This window comes from Chiloscyllium punctatum, chromosome 8 (genome assembly GCF_047496795.1).
Source record: "Chiloscyllium punctatum isolate Juve2018m chromosome 8, sChiPun1.3, whole genome shotgun sequence".
Taxonomy (NCBI): Eukaryota; Metazoa; Chordata; class Chondrichthyes; order Orectolobiformes; family Hemiscylliidae; genus Chiloscyllium; species Chiloscyllium punctatum.
This window is the reverse complement of record NC_092746.1, coordinates 52242148-52268327: the sequence shown is the minus strand read 5'-3', so window position 1 is coordinate 52268327 and position 26180 is coordinate 52242148. Positions and strand designations below refer to the sequence as shown.

Sequence of the window (26180 nt, the reverse complement as noted above, 5' to 3'; positions counted from 1 at the left end):
TCGGAAAGATGTTGTGAAACTTGAAAGGGTTCAGAAAAGGTTTACATGGATGTTGCCAGGATTGGAGGATTTGAGCTATAGGGAAAGGCTGACAGACTGGAGCTGTTTTCCCTGGAGCTTCGGAGGCTGAGGGGTGACCTCATAAAGGTTTATAAAGTCATGAGGGGCATGGATAGGAAAAATAGAGAGAGTCTTTTCCCTGGGGTGGGGGAGTCCAGAACTGGAGCCATAGGTTTAGGGTGAGAGCAGAAGGATATAAAAGAGACCTGCGGGGCAACGTTTTCACACATGTATGGAATGAGCTGCCAGAGGAAGGGGTGGAGGCTGGTACAATTGCAACATTTAAAAGGCATTTGGATGGGTATATGAGTAGGAAGGGTTTAGAGGGACATGGGCCAAAGACTGGCAAATGGGTCTAGATTAGGTTGGGATATCTGGTTGGCATAGATGAGTTGGTCCGAAGGGTATGTTTCCATGCTGTAAATCTCTATGACTCTGTCTGTCACATCTTTCCTATAGCAGGAAGACCAGAACTGAATTTAGTATTCCAAAATGTGGGTGGCGTGGTGGCACAGTGGTTAGCACTGCTGCCTCACAGAACCAGAGACCTGGGTTCAATTCCCGCCTCAGGCGACTGTCTGTGTGGAGCTTGCACATTCTCCCCTTGTCTACGTGGGTTTCCTCCGGGTGCTCCGGGTTCCTCCCACAGTCCAAAAATGTGCAGGTTAGATGAATTGGCCATGCTAAATTGCCCGTAGTTTTAGGTGAAGGGATAAGTGTAGGGGAATGGGTCTGGGTGGGTTGCGCTTTGGCGGGTCGGTGTGGACATGTTGGGCCGAAGGACCTGTTTCCACACTAAGTAATCTAACCTAATCTTAAAAGTGGCCTAACCAATGTCCTGTACAGACCCCAAAGTCTTTTCGGTCAACAACACTCCCCAAGACCTATTATTAAGTGTATAATTTCTGCCCTGATTTTCCCTACCAAATTGCAGCATCTCACATTTGTCTGAACTCCATCTTCCACTCCTCAGGCCCATCTGATCAAGGTCCCATTGTACTCTGAGGTAACCTTCTTTGCTGTCTACTACACTACCAATTTTGGTGTCATCTGCAAACTTACTAATCATTCCTCCTATATTCACATCCCATATCATTGTAAATGATGAAAAGCAGTGGATCCAGCACTGATTCTTGTGGCACATGATTAGTCACCGGCCTCCAGACCGCACAACCCTACATCACAACCCTCTATCCTACCTTCAAGCCAATTTTGTATCCACCTGGCTAGCTCTTCCTGGATTCCATGTGATCTAACCTTGCTAATAAGTCTGCCACGTGGAAGCTTGTCGAATACCTTGCTGAAGTCCATCTAGACAGTGCCCACAGCCCTGCCTTCATCAGTCGTCTTTGTCACTTTTTCACAAAACTCAATGAAGTTAATGAGACATGATTTCCCACACACACAGCACATGTTTAATGATCGTACCCTTTTATATGCAAGTTGAATCTGATGCATTTGGTTTGCATTTTGCATTTGGCCCCAGTATCTATCCTCTACATGCTTGTATTTTTACCAACCCCATTCAGAGATGTAATTTCACACCTGTGGAGCAGATAGGGCGTGAATCTGGGCCTCCCGTTCAGCTGTCGGGATACCGGTACTGCATCATCGTGCTTGTGTATGATGTTTTTATTATTGCCTTCTCAAAATTATGAAATGTCAAGATGGTATGTGACGTCTGCTTGTGACAACTGATGAAAGTGAAGCGCTGTGTAGGCTTCATTGGGGACTGTTGTCAGATTGTCTACAAATAAATGAGGGAAATGAAAGAACACAGAATGAGGCCATTTGACATTTTGCTGGCATTTTCATAAAGCAATTCATTAAGTTCTACCTCGCTATGTTATCATGTTGATTCCAAGACAGTCTGTCAAACAGTGTTGGGATTGCTGAAAATAGACTACTTTGAAGCTTTTTATCTTGTACTAAGCTGGACTTCTCATAGGAGAAGGAGTAGGCCATTCAACCTTTCTAGCCTCCCTTACCACTCTGTATGATAATGGCTGTTTGAACTCATTAATGTCTTTTACCCACTCCATCCCCATTACTCTGTTTGGCACCACTAACTAGAAATCTTATGAAATTCCAAAGGTTTACAACCCTTCTGAGTAAAGCAAAATTTCTTCTCATCCTGGGACCACATGGCATTCCACTTATTTTTAAATCTGCCCCACCTAGTTCTAGACTTCCCAACCAGGAGAAATATTTTACCTGCATCTACTCTTTATGTATCTAGTAACTTTCAATGAGATACCTCTCATTCCTGAGGACTTATACACTTTCAGCTCCATTAAATTCTCTGTTACACCATTCTGTTTCTACATTTCAATGAGAAGTTCTGACTGGTTGCAAATGGACTCAAGTGGTCGAGGTTTTGCCAAGGAAAATGTACCAATTAATGCTAATTGATAGTGAACAGCCAGGCATTGTTACATTTTAAACCAGGTAGGTTGACTCTGCTTAAGGCTTTTCCTGAGAAGTGAAGTACCAAATGACTGTTCCGTATTTTGTTCGTTTGAAACAGCTACAGCGTGGCTACATGTTCTTTGAGTCTGTAAAGTTCAGGAAGCTCTATATTAATGTAACTTCCAGGCTAAGTAATTGCACTGACTGTGAGCCCAACTGACAATCTTAAATTATTTGTCAATGTAATACCTCACATATTCAGGATTATCTAGTAAATGTTGTCCAATTACAGAATCACAGCTAATGTTAAGCACTATTGCATTTTGCAAGCTGGTTGGGTGCATTCAGTGGAGAAAGTGAGGACTGCAGATGCTGGAGATCAGAGCTGAAATGTATTGCTGGAAAAGCGCAGCAAGTCAGGCGGCATCCATGGAGCAGGAGAATCGATGTTTCGGGCATGAGCCCTTCTTCAGGAATGGGTGCATTCAGTGCCTTGTTTGTTGTAAACAGCTGAAAGGATATACCGTTTATATTAAACTGCTGACTTTTTGGGATGTATAGCTTATGTACCTGGTATCTCATCAGCACTGATATTCCTACCCCAGGTTAATCATTTATGTGATAGGCAGCATATCTTTGTCTTAATGGGTTCCACCCTGCACTCGAATTCAAGCTTGAGATAGAACAGTCAAATAAGCTCTCTTTCTTCAATGTCTTAGTTGAGAAATCAGTCAGGAATTCTCCAGTACAGTCTACCACAGTCCTATCTTCACTGATTAGTATAAATGTCGAAGTCCCTATTATTCCACACATTGTAAGTAGGCCTTATTAGCAACCTATAAATAAATCCCAAGTCATTTGTTCACCATGCAAATATAATGCTGAAATAGGGTGCATCAAAGCCATCCTGTGAGATAATGGCTATGCTCATTGGATTACTTTTCACTGTCATGCAAAATCATGGAAGTCCTGTGGTAGTCACTCTTGGCCCTGATAAGTCTATCTGGGATCAGGGTAATGTGTCCCAACAGTTTGCAAGTATGATGACAGGTTTGTAGGCTTAAGCCTGAAAGACTGGCAAATTTTATTAAATAACCTTTGGCTGTTCTGAAAAGAATGGTACTGACTCTACATTTGATTTAAATCTTCAATTAGACAACTTTTCTTGGATAATCCTGAACGTGCAAGAAATTACACTGACAACCAAGTTAAGATGCACTCGGACTTGCACTATTGTGCACTTTTGTGTACGGGAAGCTGCATATATTTATATGCAAGGCCCTATTCTTTGCAGACAGAATGTGTACACACACTGCACTTGTTTCAACTCTAACTTAGGTGATATACATTCACCAGCTCATTTCTCAGGGCAGTGCCCTGACCAATCAGACTCAACCTGCCTGGTTTATCATTTACCAAGCCTGGCTGTTAACTATCAGATCATTATTTGTAGGTACATTCTCTAAGAATTCCTCTACACATGAGAAGTCATGTGCCAACCAAGTAGCACTCTGCTCTCATGTTGCATAAAAGTTAGTTTTCGCTTTAAATTTGTATTCTTCTAAAATGACCTGATGAGTGCAAGGTTTAAAAACAACTTTGACAAAATGTGAGATTGTCACACATGGTATGCAGTATTTTTAATTTCAATTGTATGCCTGAGTGATTGGGGGTAGCTATATTGGAACAATGGTGAGATTCTACTGTCCCTCAATTTGGAGGAGTCCTTCACTAACACCATCTCTTAGTCCCTATATCTACTCTAGTACCAACATGATCCTTTTAAAGGGAGCCAATAACTTGAAATTTCTGAGAGCAGATTTGGGTTTAACCTTCATGCATGTATTCTGCTAACAGAGACTTGAGACTTTACAGATTTGAAGAGCATGTACAATGACTCACTTTTTCCCATCATGCAGCACATATCACTGGATGAATATTTAGTTAGGTGGTATTGGTTACTCAAATTCAAGTCTCTTTTAGATTTCAGTTTTGTAATAATTTCTGTAAATTTATAATTATATGTGCTTGTGTTTGCCCTTGGTGGCTACGTATATTTCAAAAAGGCTCTTGATATTAAAATTGTGAAATGATATTCAGTTTTGTTTTTTTTTTGGATCTGTCTGCACATTTGGGGCCAGGCTCGCTGGCCCTTTCTGACAGCACTCAGACTGATAGTTATCTGCCCTTGCACTGGTTGCATCCGTTTGTGGTGGAGACTGTTCTTCAGTAACTGCTCATGGCTGCTGGAGCTCTTTAAATGACAGATTGAGAGGCTTGTGCAGACTCCACCAGAATGTCCATTGCGCAGGTAGCCATAACAGATCATAAATGCACACAGTGAAAGTGGTTTTACACTGTACCATTTGCATGGCAATGAGTATTGCACTGAACTTACTTGGGAACCAGTGTACACATCGTTAAACTGAAATAAACAGGTTCAAAAAATAATTGAAGATTAATGGAAGCCTCCTCTTCTTATCTAGAGGGCTAAAATACAAGAGAGTAGAAGTTGTGCTTCAGCTAATTAAAACCTGCTTTGCTCTGGAGCTTTGTGAATTTTTTTTGTGCACCACACTTTAGGAAGGACATTGGAGGGAATGTGGATTTATTAGAATAATAACTGGACTCCAAGGGTTAATCTATGAGGAGAGATTAAACAACTTGAGTGGTAAACATTGAATTTAGAAGGTTAAGAGCGAGGTGTTGGTGCAATGGGAATGCCACTGACTAGCAATCCAGACACTCTGGGCACTAGGGTTCAAATCCCACCACAGCAACTGAAATTTAAATCCAATTAATACAATCTGGATACTAAAGCTAGTCTTGAATGCAGCATATGAAACTGCCACCAATTGTGAGTAAAATAACTATTTTATTCATGAATATTCTTCAGGGAAGGAAACAGGAACATACAGATTAGCAGCAGCTGTAGGCTAACCCCTCCCCTGAGCCTGTTGCACCGTTCAAGATTTCATTATTGGCATTTCACCTACCCACGATAACCTTTCACCCACTTTATCAAAAATCCATCTACCTCTGTCTTGAAAAAAATTCAAAGGCTCTTTTTCTACATCCTTTCCTGGAGGGAGTTCTGTGAGTGGAAAAAATCTCTTTATTTCTGTATTAAATGGTCCTATTCTTAAATAATGATTCCCTAGTTTTGGAATCTTGCAAGATTTCACCTTGTCAAGTCTCCTCACATCCGTACCTTTTTCAATCCAGTTACATCTTGCTCTTCTAATCCTCAGGAGATAACTCACCCATTCTCAGTTTTCGTCTCGTAAACCTCTGAACTGTTTCCCTATCAATAAGCAAACCAGTGCATTGAGCATGATCAGTCTGCATTCGCTGTCTGTTATTTGAAATCAGATGGAAGGAAGCCTTAGAATGCTTGTTCAGAGCCTCATTGAAGCACAGTATTGTTTTTCAGTTCATGGTTTTCAGTCAAGTGTGGGTGGGCCAGGAAAAGGATGATGGAGTCATCATCCATAGTACATGGGCTTGGGGACTGATCAAGGCCTCCCCAATCCTTTCTTTTTGCCTCCAGATCCTTTCACCCACTTGCCAGAGTCTTCTGTCCTAACTGGCATGCAATAGACTTTGTCTCCGTTTGAATGGTTCCCAAAGCCATTTCAGTGAGAAGCACCTAAGCATGAGCTGTGCAGAGTAAATAGTCTGCTGTAATTACTCTAAGGAAACCAGCTTATCTTTCCTTGAGTCAGATACATTAGGAACATTTAAGCAGCTCTTGGATAGGCACATGGACGATAGTAAAATGAATGTTTTGTAGGTGAGACTGATCTCGGAGTAGGATAAAAGGCCAGCACGACATCGAGGGCTGAAGGGCTTGTACCGTGCTGTCCTGTTCTATATTCTTTAAATAAGGAGGCCAATACGATACAAAGTACTCCAGATATCGTCTCACCAATTTCTCTTTACTTTTGTATTCAATTCCTTTTGCAATGAACAAAAGCATTCTATTAGCTTTCCTAATTAATTGACATACAGTACCTGCATTCTAATCTTCATGCGCTGGAACACTGAAGTCACTCTGCATCTCTACAATGTCTTTCCATTTGCCAGATCTGTGTCCACTCATTTAACCTGCCTATATCCCTTTTGTACCATCATCATCCTGACTTCATTTGTTTACTCTGCTAACTAGCTTTGTGTCATCAATGCTTGAAACCATGCTTATAGTCCCTTCATTCAGGTCGTTTATATAAATAAAGTTGAAACCCCAGCACTATTCTCAGTAGCACATCACTCATCGCAACAATCTTGAGACATTTATGCCTGCTTTCTGGTTCCTGTTAGCTCACCAATCTTCTATCCATTCCAGTATGTAACATCAACTCTTCTGGGCAACAGCTAAAATTGCCAGTTCACTTCAGTTACATCTATTTTCATGTCCTTGTACTTACCTGTATTAAAATCTGTCATCCTTAACTGGTTTGATCTACATGTGACTCCTGAGATTAGGATGATAGTCAAAGTTGTAACTGCTTTCCACAATTCGCATGATATACATTGTAAATTTCGAATTTGAGATTAGCAGATTTTTGTTAGCCAGAGATGTTAAGGAACATGAGGAAAATGTGCATTTATAAAATTAGCGGTTTGGTAGTAAAGAATGTAAACTACTGAAAAAGATTGATGTTGAAGGTTTTTGTCTTGCATTCATCAAGACAGATGATTGCCAAATGTCTTGGGAACAGAAAATTGTACTGCATGAGATACAGGATGCTGAATGATTGATTGATTGGCTATGGAACCCTTACTTGTCGAAGCTCAATCAGGTAGGCTGCAAATCCTCTTGCAAGGATGCCTGCCTTGAAGAAGTTTTCCTCCTCTCTCTACAAGAATCTCAGGGAGTCCCTCTCCCACTGCAACTCCCAGGTCATTTCCTCTGCCCTGAAGCTCCTCTTCAACAGTTTCCTCATTTCCCCTTCCCTCACCTCACCCTAGTTCTAAACTTCCAGCTCAGTAACTGTCCCCATAACTTGTCCAGACTTGTCCTACCTGCCTATCTTCTTTTCCACCTATCCACTCCACCCTCTCCTCCTTGACCTATCACCTTCATCCCCTCCCCCACTCACCCATTGTACTCTATGCTACTTTCTCCCCACCCCCACCCTCCTCTAGCTTATCTCTCCACACTTCAGGCTCACTGCCTTTATTCCTGATGAAGGGCTTTTGCTCGAAACGTCGATTTCGCTGCTCATTGGATGCTGCCTGAACTGCTGTGCTCTTCCAGCACCACTAATCCAGAAGCTCACTCGGGAACAGTTAGTACATAATTTGTGTTTACATTTGAAAAAGCAAATTGACTGTGATTGGCTGAGACCTGATAAAGCGAATGCAGCAGGGGGAAGTGGCCTACAACCTTTTCTTTAATTGAAAAGGCAATGCCAAATGAATTCCCTTTGCAGAGAACCACACATTGAGGGTTAATATTTGTAGCTTTTAGCAAGCGTAAGTGAGCCACATATCAAGTTCAACTGATAGTCTTTGAAGTTGTTGTTAGTCCAATTCTTGGCAAACTCAGGATTGTTCAGATAGTACTTCCCAATCGTGGAATCACAAACCATATTGAATATTTCTAATGTATGGAGTTAGGTTGCAGATCAACCATTATCTCACTGAATAGCAGAACAACTCAAGATTCCAAATGGTTTCCTCCTACTCCTATGTCCCCACTTACAAACAAACTTGCCTTGTGATCAAGAGGACAATGTAATACTTGAACATTAGCCATTTATTAAAGGAATTACTTTAGAAGATAATTTATGCTTAGTTTTTCAAAATTGAATCATCTTAAATCTTTAAAGAAATAAAAACATGACTGTATGCATCATTCAGCAATGGTTTATTTTAATCTGGTTTCAATATGATTGAAGTTGATGAATGCAACAGGGGATTTCCCTCTGATAAGACAGAAAGTTTGTGGGAGAAAGGCCCAAACCACAACTTGCTCTCCATATATGCATTTCTATAGGATTTGTTTATAGATATAAGACAAAAGTCAGGCCAGCACAACCATGCGTCGGTGTACTGATGAGCTGCATCGCTAGACTAATATGAGTTTACACCCACGATTCCCCATGTGGAAAGTTCACAATCTTGGCTCAATCTGCTTTGAGAAAATTTCATATGATGGTTGAGTCTTGAATTTCCTGCATAATTGCAACAATAGTTCTGCACAAAGTAGCTACCTGAGAAAACCTGGGGACTACCATGTGTATGTTTTCACAACAGGCTTGAACTTATATTTTTAGTTCATGCATAGATCCTTGCATTTAATTCACCTTAGCTTAGAATAATTGGCATTGTGATGAAGGGTCATATGAGTTACAGTAAATATGGACCACCAAATTTTTAAACTGTCCTCTTATTGTTATACCTGAGACTTTCATGGAGTAAAATGGTTTTTAAAAAGGAAGTGGACCTAAAACAGCTGCAAGCTCTCACCAGGCCACCGATTGAGGTAAGCTTTGTGAGATCTATATGCATTGAGATTGCCGTTTTATCTAAAGACACCAAAACTGTGTAACTGAGTCAGCATCAAGCAATTTTTGTCACTTGTACGTTTCACATGTGTGCGATAATTTTGGGAGATGGTACAGGGATTATGAAAGTGGGCAGTTAAGGGTTTATACTTGAAAGGATGGCACAGCCAAGGGGAGAAGTGTGATTGCCAGTCCTAGAACGGGTTTTGAATCCAGGTTAGAACAAAGATAGTAAATGCAGAATATATGTTTGCTTTTAGTACTGTTAATTCATATATTCATCCATATAATTTATAATTCATACCATTTGAAAATGGTGCAATAATAATGGGAAACTCAGAAATGGCAGAGGCACTAAACCAATGTTTTGTCACTGTTTTCACAGTGGAAGATAATTTCTTCCCAAAACTGCAGTTACTACAGAAGAACTTGGTTAAATTACAAAACTGGGGAGAAGGTATTAAGTAAACAGATGCGATTAAAAGCAGATAAGTACTTGGGGCCTGATGGCCTGTACCCTAATGAATTAAAGGAAATGGCAGCAGAGATAGTGGATGCATTAGTTATGATATTCAAAACTCCCTGGACTCTAGAAAGGTACCAGTGATAGGAAACATGCGACATCCTTATTCAAAAAAGGAGCTGGGCAAAAAATGGGAAACCATAGACCAGTTAGTTTGACTCCCACAGTGGTGAAGTTGCTGGAGTCAATCATAAAGGAGGAGATAACTGAACACTTGAAAAAACAAAGTTAAATTCACCAGCGTCAGCATGGTTTCATGAAGGGCAAGTCATGCTTGTCAAACTTGCTAGAGTTCTTGGACGATATAACCAGCGAGGACTGTGCACCATAATCAAATGGGAGAAATGTTGAAAAGGTGGTGTTAGGATAATGGTGAATATGGGCTATCAAATTTTAACTTCCCATCATCTGATTATTATATCTGAGACGTTTTTCATGGACTGAAATAGTTTTCAGGAACGAAAACACTTAGACGTAGAACGGCTGCAGTGGTCACAGATTGAGGCAAGCTTTATGAGACAGAAGTGTAATAACAAACTAATCTTTATTGAGATTGCCATTTTAGCTATTAGAATTGCCAGTATGAAAACGGCTGCCATCCTGCTGCTGTTTGCTACCTACCCCGCTTGCTGCATGGCTCGCCACTTTCTTCAGGAGTGTGAGGCAGTGAGCGCTTTTTCTGAGTGTTCCTTTTGGTCAGCATTTTTAAAATTCATTACTACTTTTACGTGGATGTTTTAGCAGGACTGTGTTGCAACGATACTAAAACCCATACACTGATAATTCAGTGCTGCCATAGTGTTATATCTATTGATTTCAATAAGCCACACTCCATTTGATTGCAAACCTGCGTTTCTGCACATTCGCAATTGCTTCACCACCTATTTGTAGTATTAGCAATCAACCCAGCTTTTGTCTAAACACATGAAAACAAGGCAACTGAGTCAGCATCAAGAACTTCCATCTCCTGTTTCATCATGTGTTTAGTAATATCTAAGTTCAAAAGACAGTTGAGCTAAACTCCAGAATATACACTGACCTATATGGCAACAGCTGCCTTTTGAGCAACGGAACAGAGAAAAGGTAAAATTAATTTCGGAAAATAAGAGCTGGCACTTGAAATAACTCCACATAGACTGGTATTCTGTTACCAAATCACCCTTTATTTAAGTATGTTGAGTCTTCGATACTGATCCAGCTCCCTCAGAGCCAACTCTGAGTGAACAGGATATCTGATGCTTCTGTACTTATCTGTCAGCCAGGGCTCCCTGATTGGAGCTGTTAACCTGGTCCAATCAGGGAACTCGTATTCTATGATGTCCACCTGGCTGACTTTGTTACAATCACCAAGAAGCTCTTTCTCCTTGCCTGCTTCTCTCATTATCTTGGAATGTAGAACCCAGTGAGAAACCAACCTTGGTAACAAGTATTCACTGAGAATCCAAAGATATCTACAGAATCTGCTACTTACCATGGACATGCGTCAACAATGAACCAACATTGGCCTAGATTTAAAAGGTGACATGTCAAAGACTCTAAGGACTTTTAAACTGTGTAGCCTTGTTTTTACCTGTCCAGATCTCTCTCTCTCTTTAAACTTGTTTGTGTGTCTGATGTCACTTTTTATTGGATTCTTCACAGGCTGAGCAGGTAATAAAATTGCTCATCATTTCAATCAAGAAAACCTTGGCAATTGGCTCCTTCATTTTGAATTAAACTGTGATAGCTGTGTGCTAAGAGAATTAAAAATATTTGCTGTAACTGAAATAGAAAGATTTAAAAAGAGGGGAACCAATTCTTCTTCCTCAACTGGCCATAACACACATGATATTTCTGTTTTATAGTGGAAGTTAGGTTGAGCAAGGAATAAAAAAACTTTTCTGATGTTTCTTCGGCTTTGGCAGATATTTGAATGAAAACTTTTGTCTTTGTTTCTTTGAATGCATTATTATGGTTTCAGCACAAAACATTAAAAAGCGTACCCAGTTGTTTTTTTTTAATCGCGTTGTGTCTAATATGGATTAATTGTTAAATATTCAAAACTTTAGTTTTTACACTTAAAGCAGGATGTATGGTTTGAATTTCACACTTAACTTAAAAGGCTCAAATTTTGATGATTTCTCATCTGCGCTAAACTTTATATTGAGGTTGAGCAGTTGAGGTTGATAGAAAATTTTAGAATAAATTGAAATTGGCAAAATGGGTGTATGAGTAGATGCAATTTTGGATGTGTCATCCAAGTTATACTCTCTCAGGAAATTCCACAACTTTGCAGTTAGTTAATTATATATCTAAGTCACTTCAATTACTAGCAATAGTATATTTCACAGCTTTGAAAGAGGCATGGGAGCAAATCACGTGTTTCCTTTAGTTGAGTGAAATTGTATAAGATAGCCTGAAAAGGATTTTTTAAAAATCGTGAAAAAACTGAAACGAAAGCAGTAATGGTTCTCTGTTAAAATAACTACAGTGCAAAATAAATGTTTTGATATGAAAATAATTTAAATTTGCAATTTTTTGTGCTTAGCCAAAACCATATTGAAAGAAACATCATTGCACTTGTGTTTTTTTAGTTAATGCAATTAATTTAAAACTGATAGATCACTGCAAGCATTGCACATGGATAATTCACAGTGTGCAGTGTGATTTTTGATGTTTCAACCCAGATAGATCTTGACTGGCATAAGATAAAAATAAGTATGCATCTTTTAATTTTCAGAGAGAGAATTTTATACAAAAAAATCACAAATAGGTGTGGCTGACATGATTTATTTCTCAATTCAACTGATGTTTTGATTATTTTTGCATGGTGTTTACTAATCAGAAGCACTTTTGTGGATTTTCTAACATATAGATAATATTGTATCCATATTTTAAATGACCAATTAGATGTGAAGAAGAATTGTGAGAGCACAGAATAAGGTTGTGGACATGAACTGTCCTTGACATTTTTATTTGCAATTTATATCTGAGGTGATATAAGATATTCAATATTTTTACATCTTTTTCCATTCGTGTTAAACTGCATATTTATTCTAACCCTACTCGGGTTAGAATAAGTATGCAGTTTAACACGAATGGAAAAAGATGTAAAAATGTTGAATATCTTATATCTTATTAAAAGTCATTATTTAACATGTTTATTTATTAGACATTGAACTTTGTGATGAAAAGAAGAGTTTTTGAAAGACCTTGCAAAATCACTATTTTTCCTTTTGAAACATTGCTTTTAATCTTGACTTAAGGTCTGATGTGACTTAACCAGAAAGACCCTAATTGCTGTTTGGAAACAGCATGGCGAAAGATGCTGCAAAATTGAGCCTTCGAAGACTGGAACCAACTATCCAGAAATTTGTTAAAGTTGCAATCCCAACCGATTTGGAAAGGCTCCAAAAGCACCAAATAAATATTGAGAAGGTTTGTGGAATTTTTACAAATATTTTCATTCGAGCGGTGTAAATTTGAAATAAAATATTTACTGTGTCTGTTTCAAGAGCAGAATACACTGGATAATTATAAAGTTATGGGAAGGCGATGGCTTAGTGGTATCACTGCTGGACTGTAAATCCAGAGATCTAGATAATGTCTGGGGACCCGGATTCAAATCCCATCACAGGAGATGGTGGAATTTGAATTCAATAAAAATCTGGAATTAAGAGTCTAATGATGACCATGCATCCATTGCCGACTGTCAGAAAAGCCCATCTGGTTCATTAATATCTTGTTAGGGAAGGAAACTGCTATGCTTCCCTGACTTCACACCCACAGCAGTGTGGTTGACTCTTAACTGCCCCCTGGCAATTAGGATGGGCAATAATACTGCCTAGCGAGTGACACCCACATCACGTGAATGAATTAAAATAAAGTTTCCTCTGAAATGCTCATTACTTGAAATTCATTAGCTTAAAGGAGTTTGAAGGCTGGATAACTCCACGTGAATGGATTATTGGCTTTTATCTCAAGGACATTGGAATCCAAAGAGTAAGAAGTGATGCTTAATGATCCAGAGGTTTGGTTAAATGCTATCTAGAGCACTGCATGCAGCTTTGGGCAATTTTCCTGCTGCTTGCAACTGCTCCTGCCAGGAGATCTGCTGACATGATATGCCATATAAAAGAACCCATGGCATAGTTTTGAAAAAGTGCAAGGGCAGGGGTTATCCCTGGTGGCCAATATTTATCTTTCAATCAGCATTACAGAAAAGCAAATTATCTTCTCATGATTGCGTTGTTGTTGTAGGAGTTTGCTGTGTACAGGTTGCTGCTCTGTTTCTTACATTTGTGAAGTTTGAGGCCACAGTTATCTAAAATAGTCACCTCTCCACAAGTAATTTGAAAATAATGTATAAAAAATTAGCAGTTTATTTAGATATTATGTGAACTAAATAGATAGAAAAAGTATAGAACTAATAACAGTTGAGGGTAGTTCACTCTTACTAGAGGATAGATACTGGTTGGCAGAATGTGTGTTCATCTCAGTAACTTGTGATGGCAGCATTTTTGCTCTCTAGCTGGATGTTAGGAAACTCTTCCCTGAGATTATCTACATCTTTCCTGGTCCATCTTTCATTTTAGGAGGGCAGCTGCCTAACTATCCCTGCAGTCTGAGGAGAACTAGTTAATATGCTTGAATTGTAGGGTGTGGTAGTCATTATATTATCTTGTTAATGATTATGGAACAGGTCTTCAATATGTCAGGATGGTTATCTTTCTCACCCTTTGAGGTCAGCTTTTTAATTAATGTCACACTGCGGGTAATCTCTTGGCCCGTTTTAAACACTTGCAAAAATATATAATTTGCAAAGCATCATCCCACCAATTTAGGACTGTCAATATGGAAGCCTAATTTAAGATATTTTGATGTTTTCAGGGACTATTTGTGCTCTGAAGAGAGATATAAAATGGTTTCGTTTCTGAGGTGGTCTTCTCAATGCTTATTAAGCGTTTTTTATTCTATTTATTCCTAGAAGATATTGTTTATGAATGGCCCAATTTCTACAATGGTAACAACCTTTCAAAAGTCCTTCATTGGCTGTAAATCATTTGTGACACCTAGTGATCATGAAGAGCTTGAAACTTTGGTTCTGTTTGTTACTGGTTGATTTCCTCTGCCTTTGGGTAGTGATGGGAGTCAATGGGCTTGCAATGGATTTCAGTTAATAGCCAAACCACAGAATTTTAATAATTTTCTGTTGGAAAGTGGGTGTCATTGACAAGGCCATCATTAATTACTCCTCTTTGATTGATCCTAAGAAGTGTTGGTGAATTCCTGCAGTTTGAGTTGTAGGAACACCCTCAGAGCCATTAGGAAGGGAGTTCAGGCTTTTGATCTAGAACACTGAAAGAATGTGATGTAATTCCAAATCATGATGGTGTGTGGTTTGGAGATGAATTTGCAAGTGGTGGTGTTCCCATATACTCCGGTCCTTCCCAGTGCTCCAGGTTATGGATTTGGAAGGTGCTTTTGAAGGAGACTTGGCTGCTTGCTGCTATTCATCTTATAGATGGTGCACATCTCTGCTACTGTGCCTTATGGTAAAGGTACTGAATGCTCATGGTGGTAGATGTGCCAGTCAAGCAAGCTGCTTTGTCCAGGATTAGTCAGTGTCTTTGGAGCCATATCCAGGCAAGTTGAGCGTGTTCCATTTTGCTCCTGGCCAGAGGAGAAGTCTAGCTTGGGAGAGAATTTTGAAGATGGAATAAAGGGTGCGCTGGAGATTGCGGAGAGAAGGCTCCCAGCCAAAGATGTGCACAAGGAGGTGAACGACAGAATTGGCTTTATTCTAAATTGGAAATTTGCTGAAATGTGGGTGAAAGGAGATAAAGATTTTGCTGAGAATAAACATTTGAGTGGGGGAGATTTTAAAATTTAATGAAAGCATGGCAAGGAATTAAATTTCAAGAAGGGATGGGGTCAGAGGGAGGAAAAGGGAATAAGGGTGTAGAGGCCCCTTGGTGTCTTGTTTCTTTACTTGTTCTATTATCATCTCCTTTAGCCTTGTGCTTTCAACATTTTTGTCATTTAATCTTTGCTGAATTTTAGACTTTCTCTCTTGTCCTTCCTGTGAGTGAATCCCATCTCCCCATCCCTCAGCGATTTCCCAGCTGCTATTAAAACCATTTGAAATATTTCCGGTTCTGATGAAAGGACATCAACCTGAAACTCACTCCACAGATTTGGCCTGATCTGTTGAATCTTAGTAACATTTTCTGATTTATTTTACATTTCATTCTGTCTTGCCAGAGATAAATAAACATAGTGAGCTTTGGTATTCCAAGTTTTCCATGGTACAAGTTATCATTGCCCACAAGGTAATGTTCATGCAGTCAGTAAAAGTTAGCTTCGTCATATACTTGAGCTGAAAGGGAACCTCACTCCCTCAGCATCCAGCTCATGTGTAACTATAGCAGCCTATCAGGCTGGTTAATGCACGTTACCCTGGCAGTAGTTGCAATGCCTTCATTTTGTGACGGTCATTTGTAATAGCAGCATTTGAATCACCCCAGTGAACCAAAGGGTAGCTACTAAGTGAAAAGTGATGCCTTTTGATGACATGGATTGTGACTGTGGTTCCTCATGTACATTAACACAGCATGTGCACACTGGAAACCTGCTGCCACAGGGAATGTAATAGAGTAGACCGTTGGAGTGTTGAAACAATGATTTAGCTGTCTGAATCCTTTCTGGAGATTCCTTGCAGTACTGAGCTGAGCAACTCTCAAGAGCTCTCTTGTTTCACACTTCACCATCATAAAGGGGCAGGCCTGACCACCAGGCAAGAAGAGGAATCACCCTTAGGAATCTCTTAGTGCTTGTGTGTGCTGAATTTCATTGGAGCAGACTGCAGATATGAATGATATCATCTTCCGATCAGATAGCAGGGGGCTCATGGAATCACTGCTACTCCCTGATGGTGGAATCTCAGCAATCATAATAACTTGTTGGAGGACAGTTTGCTAGATTGTTGTGCCCCCCCCCAATAAGCTCTTTGAGCAGTGGTATTGAAGTTATCATCTTTGCAGTATAACTCCTGCCAGATTTGTCCTCCTGTGATGTGGTATCTGTACTATCCTTGCACCTTGTCCTGGCTGCAGGCCATTCATTGTGTCTCATTGTTGAAACTCTGCCTGTTCTTGCCTATTTTACACACTGTATCAGGATCTGTAAGCATGAAAGGAATTGATGGTTTATCTTTTTTGTTTCCGTCATTTTATTGTTTCTCCACTGTTCAAATGCAATATGTGGGTGTGGGGTTTGCAGTAGTTTTAATTATCTGAGGGTGGGGTAGATCTTACGTTTGTAAGGTATAAGTCTTGATTGATAGCGTTTTTTTTCGTCAGGTGAGTAATAAGGGTGTGGTGCCCGAGGTATATCTGAGATCAGTGATCCAATTGAAAGATTATGACATTTGATGGTGCAGTCATTAACCTCACCCACTTGCGTTAGATCATTTAACCTATTATAGCACTGCATTCAGAATCTTGCTGTTGGACTGCTGGCATTAACCTCAATCACTATCAGCTTCCACAGTTATTGGTGTGTATTTCATAGAATCCCTACAGTGTGGAAACAGGTCCTTTGGCCCAACAAATCCACACCGACCTCAGAAGAGTAACCCAGACCCATTCCCCTCCCCTATTATTCTTTATTTACCCTTGACTAATGCATCTAACCTACACATCCCTGAACAGTATGGGCAATTTAGCATGGCCAGTTCACCTAACCTGCACATCTTTGGATTATGTGAGGAGACTGGTGAACCCAGAGGAAACCTATGTAGACACGGGGAGAACATGCAAACTCCACACAGTCGCCCGAGGCTGGAATTGAACCTGGGTCCATGGCGCTGTGAGGCAGCAGTGCTAACCATCGAGCCACTGTGTGTGTTTGGCAGAGATGAGGGATAGAATCTTCTTAACCCTGCTTTAACCTTCACCTTTTACTTTCTCCATCAAATGATTGTAAGCCTTAATTTTGGCATTTCCAGGTCAGAATCACTTACTGCATCTGTTCCAGCCACTTTTGTGCAGGCTAGATTTAAACTGTTAAGCTAGTCTTAGTGGTGCAACGGTGGTGTTGAATCTCAAGCAGAGATTGTTTTTCTTGTTTGAGTTGGTCATGTCTGACACTTAATCATAGAGGTCCACAGTGCAAAAAGGGTCCTTTGACCCTCTAAATCTGTACTTGTCAAAAGCAAGCACCTATTCTAATCCTATTTTCTAGCAGTTGTCCTATAGACGTCTATGCCTTGGCATCACAAGTGCACATCTAAATATCTAAATGTTATAAGGGTTTCTATGTGTACCTTTCAGGCAGTGAGTTCAAGATTCCTGACACCCCTAATTTAAAAAAAAATTTCATCTCATCCTCTTTAAACCTCTTGCCTCTTACCTTCAATTTATGCCTCCTGGTCATTGAGCCCTCCACCAAGGGAAAATGTTGCTTCTTGTCTATCCTATCCATGTCCCTCATTATTTCATATACCTCAGTCACGATCCCTCCCATCACCTCAGTCTCCTTTGCTTCAAGGAAAACAACCCCAGTATAACTAAAGCTCTCTAATACAGGCAACATCCTGGTAAGTCTTCTCTGCACCCTCTCCAGTTCAGTCACGTGCCTTCTTTAATGTGGATTTCAGAACTGCACACAACGCTCTTGCTATGACCTAACCAAGTTTTTATATAGTTCTAGCATTGCCCGTAGTCCTGAAGTAGGGTTACCTCCTGATGCTGCCTGGAATGCTGTGTTCTTCCAGCTTCCTGTCTGCTTTGGATTCCAACCTCTACAGTTTTTCTTTTGTCTCTTGCCCTCCCTCTCTGGCTAATAAATATCCCATATGCCTTCTTGACCACTGCATCTACCTGTCCCACTACCTTAAGGGACCAATGGATATATGCACTCCAGTGTCCCTCTGATCCTCCATGCTTTCCAGACCCCTACTGTTCATCCTGTATTCTGTTGCCTAGTTTATCTTTCTCAAGTATATCACCTCTCACCCAGATTGAATTCCATTTGCCACTGATCAGCCCACCTGACCAGCCCCATTTTTATATCCTCCTTTTAAGGCAATCATCTCCACTAATTGCCACCTCATCAATTTTTGTATCATCTGCAAACCTACTTTTAAACTCTCCTACATTCCGTATAGGGTATAGCAAACGAGGGAGAATATTCATCTTAATAAGCGCTATTCGACCCAACCATGAGACTGGAAGTGCCTCCCATCTTTGGCATACTTGTTTAATTTTTCCAAATAATTGAGTAAAATTGGCTTTGAACAGCCAATCCAGAACTGGAGTAATGAATATGTCCAAATACACAAAACCCCCCTGTGACCACCTAAATGGGAATCTATAGTCACTCTCAAGAGCCAACTCTTTCGTAAGACCACCCATAGGCATAGCCTCTGATTTAGCAAAATTAATCTTATACCCTGAAAAAGCGCCAAACGCATGAATGCATTGTATCAGGCAAGGCACTGAGACTGCTGGATTTGTCAAGAAAATTAGAACATCGTCTGCATACAGCAAGATCTTACGTAATTTTGACCCCACTTCTGGAGCTGATATATTGAGATCCCCACGAAAGGTCTCTGCCAACAGTTCAATCCCCAACGTAAAAAGTAATGGTGAAAGGGGACAGCCCTGCCTGCTGCCCCGAGAAATATTAAAATTACTTGATCGTACCCCATTGGTAATGACCGCAGCGAGAGGTACACTGTAGAGAACCTTTATCCATCTTATGAAAGCTTCGCCCAGACCAAACCGGTCTAGAGTATAGAAAAGATATGGCCACTTAACTCGGTCAAATGCCTTCTCTGCATCTAAAGAAATCACCAGTCCCTGTATTGACTGCTGTTGGCATGCTTGAATTATGTTAAGCAGCCTCCCAACGTTATTGGAGGATCTGCGACCCTTTATGAAGCCCGTCTGATCCTCTTTATTAATAGAGGGTAACACAGTCTCCAGCCTTAACGCAAGAGCCTTAGAGAGGATCTTAAAGTCCACATTTAAGAGCGAGATGGCCTGTATGAAGCACAGTCTTCTGGATCTTTACCTTTTTTAAGGATAAGTGAAATATTGGCCCCTCTCAGAGATGGTGGGAGACAAACATGACTGTGTATGAATCATTAAACATATTCAGCATCGGGCCAGACAGTATACTTATAAATTCCTTATAGAATTCACTGGGAAGTCCATCAGGACTGGGCGCCTTTCCACTCTGAAGCTGCCTCACAGCTTCCTGCACTTCTTGCTCTGATAATGGGGCATTGAGAAAGGACTGTTGTTCGAGAGTCACACCCGGGAGTTTCAGATCTCTAATAAAGGATTCCATTTTGGCCTGCCCCTCCTTGTAATTCTCAGACTGATACAACTTAGAGTAGAATCTCTGGAACGCCACATTAATCTTTTTAGAATCACATGTTAGGTTCCCAGACCCCTCTTTAATCGCTGTAATGGTTTGTGGGGCAGTCCTCTTTCTAACAAGGTATGCTAAGTATTTGCCTGGCTTGTCACCATGCTCGTATAACCTTTGCTTTGCAAAAGCCAGTTCCTTCTTTGCTGTCTGTGTGAGCGCTGAATTTAGTGTAAACTGCAGTGCCGTAATCCTCTGTAGTTTGACCAACGGGGGTCTGTCAAAATAGGCCTTCTCGGCTGCCTTCAACCGTGCTTCAACGAGACGTTGCTGCTCACCCTTCTGCAGCTTCCTACTGATGGAACATGAAATAACTAACCCCCGGCATAAGCTTTGGCAGTTTCCCAGAGAACAGATGAGCTATCAACCAAGCCTATGTTGATGACTAGGAATGCCCGAAATTCCCTAGAGAAATACTCCACAAACTTACTGTCCATGAGAATAAAGGGGTCCATTTGCCAGTACCTTGAATCCACTGTAACATCCTTAATTTTAACCATGAGGTACACTGGAGCATGATCAGAGATGGCAGTATTACCAATCGTACAGGATGCCACCAGATCCAGGGTTACCGCAGGGGTCAGAAAAAATCAATCCTCGTGTGACATCTATGTGGATTGGAGAAAAGCGTGAAATCCCTACCTGTAGGGTGGAGACCCCTCCAGACGTCCACCAACCCTACTTGCCCACACAGACCCGATAACTGTTTAGTTTGTGCAGAGGGTATCGAGGGACCTTTAGGCAACCTGTCTACTGTGGGGTCCATGAGGTAGTTAAAATCTCCCCTATAATGATGTGCCAAGATTTGAGACTTATCAGTTTAGAAAAAGCATCTACCAAGAATTTAAGATGATGAACTGGGGGACAATAAACATTTAAGATGCCATATTCTTCCCCATTTATCAAGGCTTTAAGAATCACAAACCTCCCGTTTGTGTCTTTAACACATTCCAACAATTTAAATGAGAGATTTTTCCTTACCAATATAGCCACTCCCCTACTTCTGGTATTAAATGATGAAAATAAACTCTGTCAATGCCATGCTGCTGTAATTTCAGATGCTCCTTGTCATCCAAATGTAACTCTTATAACAAAGCAATATCGACTTTCTCTTTTCTAAGCCTCAAGAGTACCTTCTTCCTCTTAATTGGTGAGTGACTTCCCTTGATATTCCGGTACACCATTTAATCAAATCATTAGCCATAATCTTCTGCAATTACATTTAAATTCCAGAGAGGAGGAACCCGAACCACAAATTGCTGAGCCTGAGTGTCGCATGGTCCACCAAATATAAAAACTGCATAAACTAAAACCACTACTTTTAACAAACATACAAAATTATTAAAAATAAAAACCAACATATAAAGCGCCAATAGAATGGAGTAGGGGAACTCACCCCCTGCCTGGAGGGGGCAACTACCCATCCCGAACTGCCCATAAATAGGCATCTAACCATCTCAACCAGCTTCACTTCTCCCAGCTACAGCCACATCGCAAGCACAAGCTAAAAAGAATAAACACCCCATAGAATATCAATATGAATTAAAAAAATTCTTTTATAAAAAAAAACAAAGGGGGGGAATAAATACCCCACCCATCCTTTTGTATGTCCTAACTTCGAAATTTAAAATGTACATCTTAACCACTGCCAGACATTGTTTGAACCAAATTATTATCAATAGAGGAAAAAAAAAGGGAAAAACAAAGCTCCAACCGGATTTCCTCCATTTCTTTTACAGAATGATAAACACATACCCAAGCAACAATATTTATACATACTACAATTGTTTAAATTAGGTTAGTTAGTCCAAAAAGTCTCTTGCCTTCTCCAATGTGTCAAAGAGATGCATGGATCCATCTAAGGTGATCCGAAGCACTGCCGGATATCTCAGGGAGTACTGAATCCCAAGCTCCTTCGATCTTCTCTTGACACCATCATACGATTTTCGTTTCTGGATCACCGCCGCTGAAAAGTCCTGAAAAAAACATGATCTTAGACCCCTCATAAATTAGGGCCTTTGGATCCTTCCCCTGGAGTCTGGAAGCCTCCATGACTCTCTCCTAATCCCGGTAATGATGGAACTGCATCAGGAAAGGACGAGGGCATTGACCCAGACCCGACCTCCATGCTGCGACCTGGTGAGCCCTCTCTATCTTCAATCCTCTCATTCCAGTCTCCAAGTTGAGGAATTTCGGAAGCTAATCTTCAACAAATTCCACAGGCCGCTCACCTTCCTTACCCTCAGGCAGACTGATGATCTGAATGTTTTTTCTCCTGCCCCTGTTTTCATGATGGTCACGCAAATTACAAACCTGCGTCTTCACGGCTTGGATCTCTTCCTTGAATGAACTGGCATCAGCTTCCACCACTGTGACCCTGTGCTCCACCTCATCCGCCCTCTTCTCCAGGTCTCCCAGCTGCTGCTCATGCTTCTGCAGCATGAGAGAGACTGGAGCCAGCTTCTCTTCAATCTGTTTCCCCAGCATCTCGCGAGATTTCGAAAGCTGGTTCACCAGGTCCTGGAGAGTAATCGGCTCCGAGGTTGCTGCAGGCTGAGCTGCAGGCCTAGCCTCAGATGCCCCTCCTCCCTTTTTAGGCATTTCTGGATGACTGAAAATACAGTTAAGTCAATTTTTAAATGTTTCTTGGGGCTCCACAATCTTTCCAACGCCCCAAGAAATCCTTATGACCTGGGTTGGGTGGGTTAAAGGACCGTCCTGCTCCTGCTGCGATGCGAAGCTCTGCAGTGTGATCTTCAGATCACCGCCATCTTAGATCCCCAGAGACAGATTTTTAATCAGTACTCATTTGAAGGGTTCTAAGGAGTAGCCAGTAAAGTGGAGTTGAGCTCAAGATGAGATTAGCCATGATTACATTAACTGACAGTAGGCTCAAGAGGCTGAATTTGTGGGCGGCATGGTGGCACAGTGGTTAGCACTGCTGCCTCACAGCGCCAGAGACCCGGGTTCATTTCCCGCCTCAGGCGACTGACTGTGTGGAGTTTGCACATTCTCCCCGTGTCTGCGTGGGTTTCCTCTGGGTGCTCCGGTTTCCTCCCACAGTCTAAAGATGTGCAGGTCAGGTGAATTGGCCATGCTAAATTGCCCCTAGTGTTAGGTAAGGGGTAAATGTAGGGGTATGGGTGGGTTGCGCTTCGGCGGGGCGGTGTGGACTTGTTGGGCCGAAGGGTCTGTTTCCACACTGTAAGTAATATAATCTTGCCTATTCCTCCTCCTCTTTCGTATGTGATGTTCTGTTATAACTCTGCAGTTTTCTGTGGTCTTTTTCCATTTAAATAAAGTTCATCTCTTCTTTCTGCCAAAGTGCATAATTTTCAATTTTTCCATATTATAATCCATTTGCCAAGTCCTTTCCCACTCGTTTAATCTTTGCAGACTCTTTGTGTCATCCTTACCACTTGCCCTCGCACCTACATTTGTGTAATCTGCAAACTTGGTGTTAGTATATTCATTTTTATTATTCAAGTCAAGTGGCCCCACCACTGATATCTGTGGCACTCTGTTAGTTACACATTGCCATCCTACAAAAGTTCTCCATTATCCCAATGTTCAGTTTTCTGTTTGTTAGCCCAGTCCTTAATATATATTAATATACCATGCTTGACACTATGGTTGTGGTTGGAGGCCATGGTCTATTGGTAATGTTACTGGATTAGCAATCCAGAATTCCAGGCGAATGTTCTGACGGCATGAGTTCAATTTCCATCATAGTGATAACTTTTGAAATCAATAGCAATTTGAAATAAAAAAGTTATCTAATAGTGACTGCATAACTGCTGTTGTCAATAAAAAGCTTCTGGTTCACTTGCATCCTTTTGGGAAGGAAATCTTACCTGGCCTGCAAGTGACATCAGACCTGCAGCAATCTGATTCACTCTTAACAGCTCTCCAAGTATTTCCGATTTGAACAGCAGAGTTGGGCTGAATGGCATATTTATGCTCCTATGTATTATGATCTTTATGGAATGACCTACATGGACAATGTTTTACATTATCTGGTCAATGACACTGTTGTAGCTGTACTGCAAAGGTTGGCAAAGGTTTCAGGTAGTTCTGGAGTGCATGTCATCAGTCTTCTAACTGGGTTTCTGTCAGGCCTATAGCCTTTTCTGTCTCCAGTATGCTAAACTGTTTTCTGACACCACGTGGAGCGAATTGAGTTGATTGAAGACCGTCATCTGTGCTGCAGGCATCCTCAGGAGGAGGTGGATTGTCCATTCAGCACTTGAAGCTATAGAAGATTCTAAATGCTTCACCCTTATACTTTGCGAGTGCTTTTCAAACATTTTCCCACTGTGACTCCATTTGGAGGGTTATCATCATTCCGAGCCCTCCTGGGAGAACTGAGAGAGAGAGAGAGAGGGCCTCATAGAGCGAGAGAATAGCTTTAACTTGACCAAAGCTTTACTTATGGCCATTATTGTCTCAGATCTCATGACCCCAGGATTTATAGCTCATAACCCCACTTGGTTTCCTGACCTCATTTTGGGAAGCTCTGTCTTTTGCACTCACCTGCTAACCTCTGCTAGCCTAGAATTGCAAATCTTTAAAAATGTCCTTCACTTCCTTTCTGGTGAATGTGCATAAAACATTTTTAGAAATGTGGAAAAAAAATCAATTTAGGTGGCATTCCTAATGGCAGCCCAGAAGTTCCTATCTGTGCCAATCACGAGTTTATCTTTATAAGTGGCACCAGAAACATGGCAACATGGATGAGGTTGGCCCAGTAGCAAGAGAGGTGACTCTAATGTTGGTCTGGTGCAGGAGGCGATGAGGAGGTGGTGGAGGAGTATTGGAGCAGCAACAAAGGTGCAGCCTGAGGATCGGCAACTTTGATATTTGTTGTGTCAGGTGTAGATGGCAGCAAAACAGTGGTGGAGGGTAGACAGTGCAAGCGTTATTGACGATGATCTGACTCAGGACTGATATAGCATGAAGAGAGTCTATCTTTTTCTCATATCTTTAATTATTCAAAACAGCATCATTTTGTGGCAAAAAATGAAAGCTTTTCACTATTTTAGTTATTTCTAATGTAAAATACGCGTGACAATAAATTAAAATCAAATTATTGCAATGTGCCGCTGCACAGAGAAAAGTAAAAGTCCTGTGTATTTAACTACATAGGCTGTGCACAAGCAAAACTAATTGAGTAGACATTGTGAATGCATTTCATGTCTTTATTTTAACATTGCAGTCGCAGCATTTAGAAAATTGTTAGAATCTACATCTAAACTAGTGTGTGGGTTTGGAGAGTTTTTATTTTTTAAAGAAAACATAGTGTTCTCATTTGCAAGATTTTACTGCATGTATGATTGTAGAACATTTGGTGTGCTTGTGAATCTGTAATTTTGTAAACATATTTCAGTTTCTTTACTGTGGTAATCTTTTTGCTATCGTGCAGTAATCAGAGAGAGAACCCTCTGGGGAAGTATGAGAATTGAACAGCCAATTTGGGTAGAATAATTTGCTAACTAAACTGGTCCCATCCAGTTAATTGCACCAGAAAGCAAAGCATTTTCAATCCTCATTCCTTCATACCATGATTTTGTATAATATACTTTTTAATAGTTGCAGTGTGCAGAAGCAATAACACAATAAATATAAATTTCAAATCCAGGACCAGTTCAATCCTAAATTACCTCAAAGTAATTGCTTCTCCAAATCATATCCCTTTCAGGTGAAAGTTTCAGATAGTGAAACTATGTAATTTAATACAGATTACTCGAGCAGGCGTGATGGTGGGGGGATTGAGAGAATTTTGAGAGTTCGATTCCTGATTTCGGTAAAACTCTCCCAAATTAAACTGGGAGTGGGATCAGCCCAATGCACGAATCTATGAGTGATTGATACCAATTAGGCTTCTTAATGAGCTACCGGTTATCCCTGAGCCCGCATGAAATCAGTGGATTTAACGGAGCTTGCAACACCTCTGGTATCTTCTGAAGGCTGGTCAGCCAACAAGGCTAGGTTTGCTGGTGACCTTGTTGGGGGGACGGGTGGTGTGGAGTGGACCCCTCATTAACAGACACCATAGTTAAGGGACCCAGTATCAGGGAGGGGTCAAGGCTGCTGAATGTTGTCCCGTTGCATTTGCCTCACCTTTTTGCGCCTCTCCTTACTCAGACAACTCTTTTCTGTAATTCTCAGTCTGCACTACTCATTACATCGAATATTTTTAAAGTATACGTACTAAAGGTAAATCAGAAAAGTAGAATAGTATTTAAAATTAAAAATCACAA

At 40.8% G+C, this 26180-nt stretch overlaps 1 protein-coding gene across 2 annotated transcripts in view; it reads left to right on the top strand.

Annotated features, from left to right (window-relative positions):
• stx17 (syntaxin 17) overlaps positions 1–26180 on the top strand; it is a 110045-nt gene that overhangs the window by 17929 nt on the left and 65936 nt on the right. For both annotated transcript variants that reach the window (XM_072575557.1, XM_072575556.1), the window contains exon 2: positions 12750–12921. In XM_072575557.1, coding sequence (XP_072431658.1) covers positions 12799–12921 — 123 coding nt within the window. In that variant the 5' untranslated portion in view covers positions 12750–12798. The remainder of the gene's footprint in view (positions 1–12749; positions 12922–26180) is intronic.